The sequence below is a fragment of the Phocoena sinus genome, chromosome 11, assembly GCF_008692025.1.
Source record: "Phocoena sinus isolate mPhoSin1 chromosome 11, mPhoSin1.pri, whole genome shotgun sequence".
Lineage (NCBI taxonomy): Eukaryota > Metazoa > Chordata > Mammalia > Artiodactyla > Phocoenidae > Phocoena > Phocoena sinus.
In genome coordinates, this window is record NC_045773.1 from 18845038 (window position 1) to 18857501 (window position 12464).

Genomic DNA, 12464 nt, shown 5'->3' on the forward strand with positions numbered 1-12464 from the left:
GCTGGCTGTCCAACGAGTCCCTGTCACTAGCTAGCTCTGTGGCTGTGTCACCTTGTACAGTGGCCCTGAACCTCAGTCAAAGGAGGAGACTGAGTTCGGATCCCTGCCTTCCCTTCCAGCTCCAACATTCTACTGTTCCTGTGACTCCCAGGGAGCCGGATGTGAGTGGAAGACAGAGGACCACTTGTTACTAGGCAACCAGTACCCACCTCACCCATGTTGCCATGGTGATGATGAAAGTCTGGCCGATGGGATTACCAGCTCCTGTTAATTGCATATGAAAGCTGAAGGTCTCCGTCTCTTGCTTGCTTGCTCTCTCCATCTTACTTTCTTGTTCTTCTAGGGACTGTGGAGAGATCTCCTCTCCTCCATCTGCAGTGTCCCTGAGGCAGCCATAGTGCAATGGAAAGCAACTAGAAATGGAGACTGGCAGTGCCTCTGAGTAGCTGTGTGACCTTGGGCAGGTTACTGGGCTTCTCTGGGCCTCCATTTACCCATTTGGAAAATGAAGGTGTTGGAGTAGTGGTCCCTGTCTAAGGCTCTTCCCGGCTCTCAAATCCTTTTTGATGCCTAGGGAGCATGTCAGGGGAGCAGACCACACTGTTACTAGGCAACCGGCAGGCACCCTGCCCAAGTTGCCTTGGTGACTGGATGCTGGAAGGGAGGGGAGTAGCTGCTGCAGCTCACTGCTTAATTATTTATGAGTGCCTCAAGTCTTTTTTGTTGCTTTCATTGCTAGGGGCTGTGGGGTCACCTTCTCTTCCTCCCTCCTGCCGCCCCAAGCTGTCTGAGTTGCGTGTTATGCAGTGGGAGAGCACATTGGCCTGGATCTCAAGCTACCCACGTTCTAGTCCTGCCTGTGTTATTTCCTAGAGCTGTGGCCTCGGGTAAGTCATCTCACCTCTCTGGGCCTCAGTTTCTCCATTTGTAATATGATGGGTGTGCGTAGGTAATCTCCAAGTTCCCTTTCTACCCTGAAATCATTGGAATTCCTGCTGCCCAGTTGCAAAGTGGGAAAGATGAGGGGAATTTTCCTCATTTATTATCTTCTTCTAAGGGTGATTCTGAAGAGTGATAACAAGAGTTAAGTCTCTTACACATTTCAGACAGGAAGGGAACGAAAGTAATGCCCATTGTTCCCTCCTTGCTTCTCACCTTAGTCATGTTGCCTGACTTCTTTTATTAATCTTAAGGTGATTTAAGTTTTATATTTTTTGTATATCACCTGCTTCCAAAATAGATTTGAGGGGTTCACGGTATAAGATGCACACGTGCAACTGGATCATTAACATAAAATAGGAATATGTGATGCTTTTTCATTGGTTAATATTGATGTTGTGATGGAACAGCAGATGTGATTTTGAGCATCCTGGAAGCCAAAGCAAAAAGAGAGGGAGGTACATAATTGATATTCAATAAAGACAAATTGCCTGACTGTTCCTAGTTCTAAATTCTGCAAGTGATTTGTCATGTGGTGCATACTCTCTTTTAGAAACTGCAGATAAAACTGTTAAAATATTCCTTTCTTGCTGAGAGTATTGTCACAGAACATAAGGGAGAAGCTAAACTTGACAGTTTGACTAGTTCTAATCAATAGAAAGGAAAAACTCCCTTTCTACCAATGCTTTGGAATTTTATATAAAGATTAAAGATGTCATTAAGTGAATATAAAATTTCAGAATCAGCCATTATTTATAAATCAATTATATATAAATGCATGTAACCATTTGCATGGTAATTTAGCAATGTAATTTAGCAATTTTAGACACAGGCAAAAATCCTTCTTCTCCAAACTTATTCTGAAATAAACTTGTGCAGTTGAGGAAAGACATTAAATATAAAAATGCTTATGGTAGCATTATTTAACAAAGAAAATGACTGCAAACCAAATAAATCTTGAGGGCTAGTGAATTAAATTACATTACTTCTTTAGAATGGATTCCTTTGCAGTCCTTAAAAAGAAGTAGATTTATATGTTTTGATATGAAAGTCTTCAAATATATAATGTCAATTAAGATAAGGAGGGGCGGCAGTGGTATAAAATGCTTCTATTTCTTTATAAAAGATACAGGTAGTAGGTATACAATTTATATTTGTAGATATATGCCTTTACAGGCATACTTGCATTTTTCCGGAAGGAAACTGTTAACAGTGGTTTCCTCTGGGCAAGAAGACTGATAGCCTTGGGAGGGAAGGAGACTTATTATTCATTTTCTTATTTTTACTATGTGGACCTGTTAGTTTTCCAGCTAGAGAGGCAGTAGAGACTGGCAGTTAGAAGCCTAGACTCTGGAGCCTGAATACGTATGTTCCAATCCTGGCTCTCTCACTAACTGGGTAACCTTGGGGTTAATTTAACTTCTCCACTTCTCATCTATTAAATATGCTAATAATAGTATCTTCCTCATTGGATTTTGTGAGGATTAAATGAGTTAATAAGGATAAAGTGCTCAGAATAGCTTAAACACTGCCATATATGCATTTTCTGGAAAAAATAAAAGGAGAAATTAACCAACCCCAAAAATGCATCTAACCGAAAGCACCCCTTGTATCTCAGAGGTGGAAGGGCTTTTAAATATGTCACTGCTTCCAGCATCATACGTTGTATAAAAATTACGTTCGAAGCAGGGATAGGAAAGCAGCGGTTTTGTTTTCATTGTGGTCATTTTATCAGAACTTGAATACCTTTTAGGGAAGGCACCTACCCTGGGACTCATAACAGGTGTTTACAATGCCTGTGAAACCCCCGAACCCATCTAGTTTTGTAGCTCCTCTTCTAGTCCATCCCAGAGTTGCTCAGGTTAAGAGCGGAGTGTATGCTAGGCCACGGAGAAAATCTTTGAGGAGACAGAACTCTACATCCACAGCTGGTAAAGGCCAGAGAGGCACTATCCAGAAATTCAAGCTTAAGGAGGGTGTCCATGTCCACGCCAGTTATGACATGTGTGTTCACATGCCCTCATGCGTCTCCTTTTCTTTTGAAAGAGAGAACGATAGACACTTGCCAAGGGGCGGTGCTAGGAGGCTCAGGAATCTTAATGGCCATAGGGGCTTCCTCCGTATTCAAAGGTGCAGAAAGCGGAGGGCTGGGTTCCTGGTGCTCAGTTTCCTCCTCCTTCCTTGTGGGTGCTTTGGGGCAAGTGTGGAGACCTTGGGCTGATTTTGGGCACCCTCATTTAAAGTTGGTCACACTCTGGGCACCTGGTGGCCCCTTCAAATCAGCTGAGTTAGGAAACATGCAAAACTGACCTGTAACAACTTCATCCCCCGGTCAGTGGTCCTAGTTCTGTCTGTCTGACCCTTTCTTTCTGCACTCTTGGGCACTCCAGTCTCTATTCATTTGGCCAGCGGTTCCCCGGGCATCTGTCTCTCACATCCAACTGTGCTTCCATCTGCCCTTCCATCCCTCCACCCCTCCTCCTACCATCTGCCAGCTTTCCCACCCATCCTTCAGACTGCTGGTATGTCTGTCCACCCCTCCTCCCCTCCCACCATGTGGGTCTGAGACTCCATCCACTGGACCATCCATCCCTCCATCCCTCCATCCCTCCATCTTTCTGTAGCCCACCCATACGACTTGCTCACCGCCTGTCTGGCTGCAGAACCCACCGCTTGACCCTTCCTCTGTTCCTCCCACCCCTGTAGCCTGGAATCCGTCCCCGCCGCTGCTCTGCCCTCCCCCAGACCCGCGAGTCCGTCAGTCCCCGCACGCTGGGTCGGTGCCTGCGCCGAATCGGCCCCCCACTCGCGTGGGCAGTGCTTTTGTTCGGCGGCCCCGGGCGGCCCGGCGGCGCGGCTCCAAGGCCGGGCGGGCGAAGGGCCGGGCCGGGGCGGGGCGCGCGCGGGGCGGGGCGGGGCGGCCGCGGCGGGGCGGGCGGGAGCCTGGGTGACTCAGCCGCTGCTCGCCCCGCGGTCCGTGCGTCCGCCGGTCTCGCAGGCGGGGCGGAGAAAATGGCGTTGCCCCCGGCCGCCGCGCCCCCCTCCGGGGCCCGGGCACCACCGGGGCCCCGCGCCGCCGCCGCCGCCGCCGCCGCCGCCACCGCGCCGCCGCTGGGCCTGCAGCAGCTCTCGGAGCTGCGGCCCGAGCCGGGTGGGGTCCCGCTGCACTCGCCCTGGACCTTCTGGCTCGACAGGTGAGTGGGTCGCGGGGCTCGCCACCGCCGCCGTGCGCCCGCCGGGCCTGCGCCGTCGCTTTGTCTCGGGGCCCACCTCCCCCGCCCCGCGCCGGGTGAGCTCGGGCGGCCCGGCCCCCAGCCCCGGGCCCCGGGCGCCGGCCCCGCCGCGCGAGCTCGCGCAGAGCCGGCTCGGAAGCCGAGGGTTTTGGGCCGACGCGAGCGGCTGTCGGGCGGCCTCGCCTCACGGCCGGGAGAGAAAACACGCAGTCGCCAAAGTTTCGGCAGCACTTTTCCTCTTTCTTTCCTGCCGTAGAAGAAACGCCGGCGGGCGGGTATCCCGGCTGGGCAGTGGGAGATGCTGGGCCTGGCGTGGGTGATCGGTCCTCGCTGTAAAGTGAGGCGAGTGATGCTGTCCTGGTCACCCCTCACGGGGCTCTTGGGGAACTCGGGACACGACCCTCGCCGTGACAGCGCTCGGGAAAGTCGACCAGCCCCCTGGGAAGTGTGCGGAGGTGGTATTACTATGGCACAGCGGGCGCCTACCCCCGTCCACCGATGCAGCCTTTGAAATCTTTCTCATCCACTGGGCAGCTATTTCTTGAGCACTTACTGTGGACCCACACGCCTGCTAGGCGCTGGGGATTCAGTGGTGAGCCCTGCCTCACCTTGTTGGTAAAGTGGGGACAATTATAGCTTTCTCAGGGGACAGCTCAGGTACCTTCTCAGAAATGCCTACATGACTGCCGCATCTAAGTTAGCACCCCTCCTCCCTCCCTTCACTCATGTCCTCCCTGTTTTTCTTCATAAAGTTCATAATGCTACTGAGTTGTGCTGTGTAGGAAACTGTTTATTTTTCCATCTGTCTCAATCCCTCAACATTTCCCCCTCTGTTACGGGCCAGTGAGCAGGAACTTGTGTCTGGCACCTAGTAGGAGCGCAAGAAATTTTTGACCGATGAATAAATGGATGAATTGCAAAGTCCCGTCGTAGTATCTGTCACCCAGCCGGTGCCCAAGGATGACACTTCAGGGTTGTCCCAAGAGCTTATGGAAGTTTTGATGACACTGTATCTCAATGGTTAATTGTTAGGGAGGCATGGGAGTGTCCGTTTGCTGTGAAATTTACTCAGTAGACGCAAATCTGTTTTTTGTTTGTTAGTTTGTTTTGGTTTTGGTTTTTTGGTTGTTTTTTTTTTTTTTGCCTTACACGGGCTTCTCACTGTTGTGGCCTCTTCCGTTGCGGAGCACAGACTCCGGACGCACAGGCTCAGCGGCCCTGGCGCACGGGCCCAGCCGCTCCGCGGCATGTGGGATCCTCCTGGACTCGGGGCACGAACCTGTGTTCCCTGCATCAGCAGGCGGACTCTCAACCACTGCGCCACCAGGGAAAACCGCAAATCTGGTTTTTAAAAGCCTTGCGTAAAATACCTGCAAGAATTTTAAAAAGCGATATTCATCTTTTCTTAGGGAGACAAGCTCATTCCTTTCTTCCTGTTGGAATTAGCACCCATCTACAAGAACTGACACTTGGAGTCATTGTCTTTTCTGGGGACACAGAGAAGTTGGGGAGTGGGTAAGATACAGTGAGTCTGTTGGGGTTTTTTTATTTTTAATATTTTCACTTTAGTTATGAGATGCTAAGAGCGTTTTACTGTCAAAACAAGAATGGTTTTGGCAAATTGTAGCAGAATGAAATCATGTGTGTCTTTGTTTTCAAAGGTGTGTTGTAATTGCTATTACCTGGTATCTGTTTTCAAGGTGTTAAATCTGGACCTCTGGACCATTGGATACTGGTGGGCTGCTGGAAACAGTATCAACAGAGTGTGTTTAAACAGGTCAAAAATTAGTCTCCTTACAGGCACAACATTTTTAAGAATGGTCTAAGATACTAATACTATATAGCAACACAACTTTTAAAGAATATCGGGTATGTTTTTTTTTGGAAGCATAGTTGATGTACGATATTATGTAAGTTACACAGTGTACAATATAGTGATTCATAACTTTTAAAGGTTATACTCCATTTATAGTTATTATAAAATCTTGACTCTATTCCCTGTGTTGTAAGTATATCTTTATAGCTTAACACAACTTTTAAAGAATATCTAATATCTTTTAAGTTAAAACCACGGTAACTCCAGTGAAGACAGACTATAGCCTTCCTACTGTGTGTTTGCACATTTTTGTTCTCTGAAAGCCAGTAATCAAATGAAACATGTTACTGCCACCATGTCCAAATCTTCAACAGAAGTGGCTGTATTAATTTAGAAATAATATTTAGTTCCAGCATTGCACATATGAATTCATTTTGCCTGATCCGTCATCCCATAGCTACTATTGAACTTTCTCCACTTCTCTGGAGGTGCAGGGTGCCCCTCTTTCCCTCGGAGTTGTGAACATATTGTGTTCTAGAGGTTCCCTTGTATCTTCCCCACCCCCCCCCCCCCCCAGAGAAACAAGATTGTAGAGAGGGTGGTAAGGCTCTCAGGAGAGCCCTCCAAGGGCAGCCTTCACCTCAGGTAGCTGATGTCTGCCGCCTATGACGTCAGTCTTGAGAACCACACCATCCAAAGGTCTCCTGCTACTTGAAAGTCTTTGGCACCTACCTCTTGGCCTGTCCTACCTTCCAGCCTACTCTGTGACGGTGAACAAAATGTTCTAGCCTCACTAGGCCTCACTTGCATGGTTTGTGAAATGGGAATAAATAATCATAGGATATTCTGAGGGCTACATGAGCAGTATGAATGTAAAATACCAACAAGTGTCCTAGCATAGAATACGTGTACAGTAAATGCTAACCACTAAAATTATTATCCAGTGCCCCCTGATTACCACCCGTTCGCCCATCAGTGCTTCCCCAGAGCAACTTGTCTGAATTCAGTGTGAGGAAGCCAGCATCCTAATTTATTCCCATCATGGATGAATTTGAGAGTCCCCCCAGTAGAGTTATTTGCAGTTTCAGTAGTAAACTCCAGTAAGTCTTTATTTGTTTTGTTTTTTAATTAGACTTTATGGCTAAGGATTCAAACATTTGGGGGATAATTTTGGCTGGGGGTGTAGGATGAAGAGTTTTCCTCCCCTTTTCTGGCTATGTAAAACTCGGACCTGTCTTGATTCTTGGAGGCCACTCTTGTTTGTGTGCCTCTGACTGCTTTGTTTTCATCTCATGATGACCCTCCCCTGTCCTCTTAAGTTTTATGCATGGGCTCAGTGCTCAGGCCTCTTCTCTTGTTCCCATCCACACCAGTGATCTCATCCAGTCACAAGGCTTTCAGCTGCGTCTGTACACTGGTGATTCCCAAAACCTTACACTCATGCATCCAGATCCTCCTCTCCGTCTCCATGTGGGTGTCTAATACACATCCTTACTCAACACGTGCCAAACCACTTCCTCGGCTGCCGTCCCCACCTTGTCTCCTTCGTCTGTGTCATCTCAGACCAGAGCAGTTTACAACCACCCCATCCTTCCAGTTGTTCATCGCCCCCCCGCCCAAATCTTGGAGTCATCTGTGATTCTCTTCCTCTTCCTCCTTACCTCCCCCTCTTTTCTATCCCCTTCCCCATCCTTCTTCCTCCTGCTACATCCGTTAACAACAAATGCTATTGATTCTATGCTCAAAATGCATCTAGCATCCAATGTATTCTCACCACCTGCATCCCAGACCCTGGACCACACCACATCTGTCACCTGGATGAAGGCAAGAGCATCCTAACTGCTCTCCCTGCTTCTGCTCTTGCCCCATACAGTTCATTCCCATCACAGCAGCCAGAGCGGTCCCTTTAAATACCACAGTTCAAACGTGTCACTTCTCTGCTCCAGGGCCCTCTGCAAGCAAAAGCCAGAGTGCTTATCGTGGCCCGTGAGACTCTGCAGTAAGTCCTGCCCCTGCCTGGTACACCTTTCTCCTGCTGTCTCTCTGCCACTCTCCCTACTGCACATGCCCTTCTGGCTTGCTGGACCCCTCTTTCTCCATCATCCTAAGCATGGGCCTTTGCCACTGGGGGTCCTTCCTCCTGGGATGCTCTTCCCTCAATCATCTGCTAGGTCTAAGCTTCCCTTACTTCCAGTCTCTGCTCGAATGACATCGTCTCAGCGAGACCTTCCCTGACCATTGATAGAAAATGACCTGCATCTCCTGACACATTCCCCGAGGCCCTGCTCCTGCTTTGTTGTCTCTGTAGGGTTAGCACTGTTCGTCTGTCTTCTCTCACCAGAATGTACACGTCCCAGGGTTCTTTTCCCCACCACTCTGTCCTCAGCTCCTAGATCAGAGCCTAGGCCAGCTCAGCCCACACTAAATATTTAGAGGGCTCTTGAATTCTAGCCACAGTGACTTTCCCTTCTCCTGCGGCGGCTGATTTTACTCTAATTATCAGTTGCAAATCTGCATCCTAGCCCTGACCTCTCTCCTGAGTTCTGGACACACATGACCTACCCTGTTACGGTCAACACCACCACCATCCTACCTGGAATCCCCTTCTGTCTCACGTACCCTTCCCCGTCCAGCTCTGTACTTGACGTTGCTCCAAGGCTAAGCCGTCCCGTCCTCTCCGTGTCCCTCCCTCTGCACATCCTGGGCCCCTCCAGCCCCCGTCACACTCTCTAGCGTCCTGCTCCCAAGCTTGTCTCTCCCCAAGCCTCCCTGACCTGGGCTCACAGCTTAGCCTTCTAAACTACGCCTGGTCTCGAAGTTCCAAAACTCCCCTGCCCCTCTCCTCCGCCACGGCAGTGGATTTTGACTCTGTCTCTCACCACCTAAGGGTGCCTCTGTCGTGGGGTTATGTGCTCCAGCCAGGTGGAATTGTGGGTCTGCACCCCTACCTTTACCAGCAGCTCTGACTGACTTTTGTGGTAGAAACTTCTGTATTGCTCTTTTTAATGTGAAACCCACCTCCTTTTCAGCTTCATCACCTGTGTCTCCCCAACTCCATCATACCGCTCAGTCGGCCCATTCTCTCTGGTAACAACAGCAAACGCCTGGCCCTTCTGTTGGATAAACCATGGACTTGCCAGCCTCTGAGATTTGTCTCGTGAAGTTCCTTCTGCTCGGGTTGCCCTCCTCCCCTTCGTCTACCTAAAAAGCTGCCACACATCCTTCGAGGCCTTCTTGAGTTGCCACCTCTATAATTGTCCTTCAAAGCGCTTGGCCCAGGCATGATTAAGCCCACCTCCTTTGTGGTCCTACCGCATTTTTATAGCCTGTATTTGTATTAAGGATCGTTAATTCCTCCTCCCTCGCTCATGACCACGAGACACGTAACTGCCTCGCGTCTGCTCCCGGAGTGCGCCTTGGTGTGCAGAGGAGGTACCTAGTGAGTATTTGTGCTCTCGTGTTTTGAATCGCAAAGGTGGGCCCTCACTACATGGCCCACCGACCCCACCCCATCAGGACTTAGCTCCGCCCAGTCAGCGTTAAAAAATACAGGCTCCTCTCCCTGCTCCAGACCTGCTCCGTCAGACCTCGGGTAGAATGTGCATTTGGAACAAATGCCTCAGGTGCTAAAACTTCACAGCTGCTGCACTGCCTGTTGATGAGATTAACGGAACATATTAGTTGCCAGTCGCTGTTGTAGGTACTGAGAGTGCAAAGATGACAACGTGGGCCTGGGCCTCCCAGGAGGTCACACACCATCTGCTTCAGTGGCATCAGTGAAGAGTTCGGCCAGGTACTGAATTCTAGAGGGACCCACCTTCCAGGGTGGAGTACGTTCAAGTGTGTTCCAATGGTGTCTCCATAAGAACACGTCTCATGGAGGCGGGGTGGGACCAGCCTTGACAAAGAGGATCCGCAAATCATCCTTGTTCATCCCAGAGCGGCCTACTGGGTCTAGGTGAGGGCAGGGAGCTGCATGGAAGGCCGTAGGTGACAGGGAGAAAGTGGCTGGAGTTTCGACTTTTCCTATCCTTTTTCCCCATTCTTGCCTTTCTGAACCCACAAGCTCTCTTAATGGCCAGGATTTTATTTTTTGTAAGAGGCAATGACGTTCTGGCTACTTCAGGCAGGGAAAGGCCCTGACCTAGGGGATCACAGCCTGTCCAACTGTGGGTCAGTAGCTGCTTCATACAGACAGGCCTAAAGGTCCTAAACGTCCTCACTCAGAAAGCTTCCTAGTCCTTACCTGGTACTAGCTTCTCGAAAATACATTTTCCTGCTTTCAGGATTACAGAGGCCATTTCCTTATTTCCAAACCTAAGACAGCTGGCAAGACTTCAGTGACCTGGCCCTTCTTAGTTCCGTTGTCAGCTCTGGAACACTGTTAACACTTCTCTTTCACCCAGCCTCCGTGTACTAAAGGATTAATTAGATATCGAAATGAAAAGAGTCCCAGTTGCTACCGGCAAGGAGCTCACAGGCCAGGAGTGACGATAGACAAGCGAAGGGAAAAAATTCAAAATCAAATAAACCTGCAAAAATAAAGCATTTAGATAGTTTCAATAGATGCACTATTAAATGTCATGAATAGGCCCTGGCCCGTTTTTGCAGGTGACCCTTTCTCAGACAGGAAGCTGGTGTAGCCACGAGCCACAGATCTATTTAAAAGTGATTAAAATGAAATCATCTTCAATGGAGTGAATGATATGCGAGGCACCCCCTTCATCAAGCATCTGGGCTTGTGCAGATTTTCTCTGTGGTAGCTGAGCCTGATGTTAGTAAATTCAACAAGACGACGGGCTTTTAGGAGACATGTCCCCGGCTTTAAAATTTTCCCCGTTGAGGTTATTCTCTCGGCTGAAATGAACTGATCTCTCATATAAGGTGAAGTCATCATTCGTTTTTTCACCAAACGTTTATTGTGTGCATGTGCCCTGGGCATGTCTATCCATAACTTGGCTATCCTGTAACACATGTAAAGTTTTAAACTTTTTTTTTTTCACTTTAACCTATTAATGTTCACAGCTGTTTACTTCAGTGCACCGGGCCCTAGACTGGAGCTGTACATAATTATCCACAGAATCCTCACAGTACTGAAGTAGGCTGTACCAGCAACATTTTACACATGAGACAGCTGCGGCGCGGACAGGTAACTTGCCTGAGGTCACACAGCTAACACAGAACAGAAACGGGATTTGGAGTAAGGACTGTGTAACCCCGAAAAGCACTGGCATCCCTCACCCCAGTGAACACTGCTTCCCTGTGCGTGTGGACAGTGAATGGGACACAGTTCTCCCGTATTTCATATCCTCAAATATGGGAGCTGGGCAGGACTTGAGAGGTCATCTGGGCCTGCCCCCGAATTTCTCAAATAAGGAAACTAGGGGCCAGTGTCACAGGAGATAATTAAGCCAAGGACTCCCTGCTTTCTAATTGGCAGAGAAAAAGAGAGCCCCACCTAAAACCCATGTTTAAGTGCCTTTATAGGATTTTCCTTCACATTTAATGATAACCCCGTCTTAATCATCTCTTTGGGTGATGAAAAAAATGCATCTGTGAAAATGATGATTTTTTTTTTTACATTTTTCTGATGCTGCAGTCTATATTCCATTAGCTCTTATTTCCCGTTTCTTACGGTGATTTGCTTTACATGATATAAATCAACAAACCTCAAACTTTAATGTATAGACAAATCACCTGGGATTCAGCAGGTGTCAGGCGCGGCCTGGAGACTCTGCAGCTCTAACAAGCTCCCAGGCAGTGCTGCTGGTTGATGGAATATAAGTGGCAGGGATGTGGGCAGGGTTTGGGGAAACCTTTTCGGCTTCTTTCCTTTGTAGGAAGCATCTCCAGAAATCCAGGTCCCTGGTAAGTGTTGCTGGGGTCTGCTAAGGAATGGTTAAGGTAATTTCTGAGGTACTGACCAAGGCGTCTGTCCCCGTGAGTTTTATCCCCGAGCTTAGCCTGCAGCGCCCAGCTGGGGTTTAATGGAGAAGGCACGTTTGGACCGCTGTGAAGTCAGGGTTGAGGGTTGCGAGGTGCAGCAGAGCTGAGGATGTATTTGGTGCCGCGCTGTGTTTGCAGCACCAGGCAGGGTAGGGCATCCTGCTGGAAGTGATCGGGCTCCTGACAAAGAGCCAGGTCGCCAGGGACCCCTGGTTCAAGCACCAACTCTCCTATTAGCCAACCGGGAGCCTTTGGGCAAGGCGCCACCCGGAGACCTAGTCTGCTTATCTGCAGGGTGGGGTTGCAACCGTTCTTTACCTCAAGGTGTTTAATTAACGATGCATGCGTGTAGCACACGATGCGTGATCTTTTCACCTACTGGGAGCACGGTAAGTATCTCTTGAATGAGAGAGAGGATAAAAATGCTTTGAAGCATCTCAGACTCAAATTGAGCTAAATGAGTTCTCTCTTGGCAAGATTCTCAGGAACCTGCTTTAATGAATAGATAAAGATGATTTGTAAATAACACA

The 12464-nt window shown here is 49.0% G+C and overlaps 1 protein-coding gene across 1 annotated transcript in view; it reads left to right on the top strand.

The window, feature by feature from the left end:
* The window catches only part of EIF4E3 (eukaryotic translation initiation factor 4E family member 3), an 86023-nt gene that overhangs the window by 43066 nt on the left and 30493 nt on the right, over nucleotides 1–12464 (top strand). Inside the window, exons 5-6 of the mRNA XM_032648554.1 lie at nucleotides 120–290; nucleotides 740–4133. Coding sequence (XP_032504445.1) covers nucleotides 3952–4133 — 182 coding nt within the window. The 5' untranslated portion in view covers nucleotides 120–290; nucleotides 740–3951. The remainder of the gene's footprint in view (nucleotides 1–119; nucleotides 291–739; nucleotides 4134–12464) is intronic.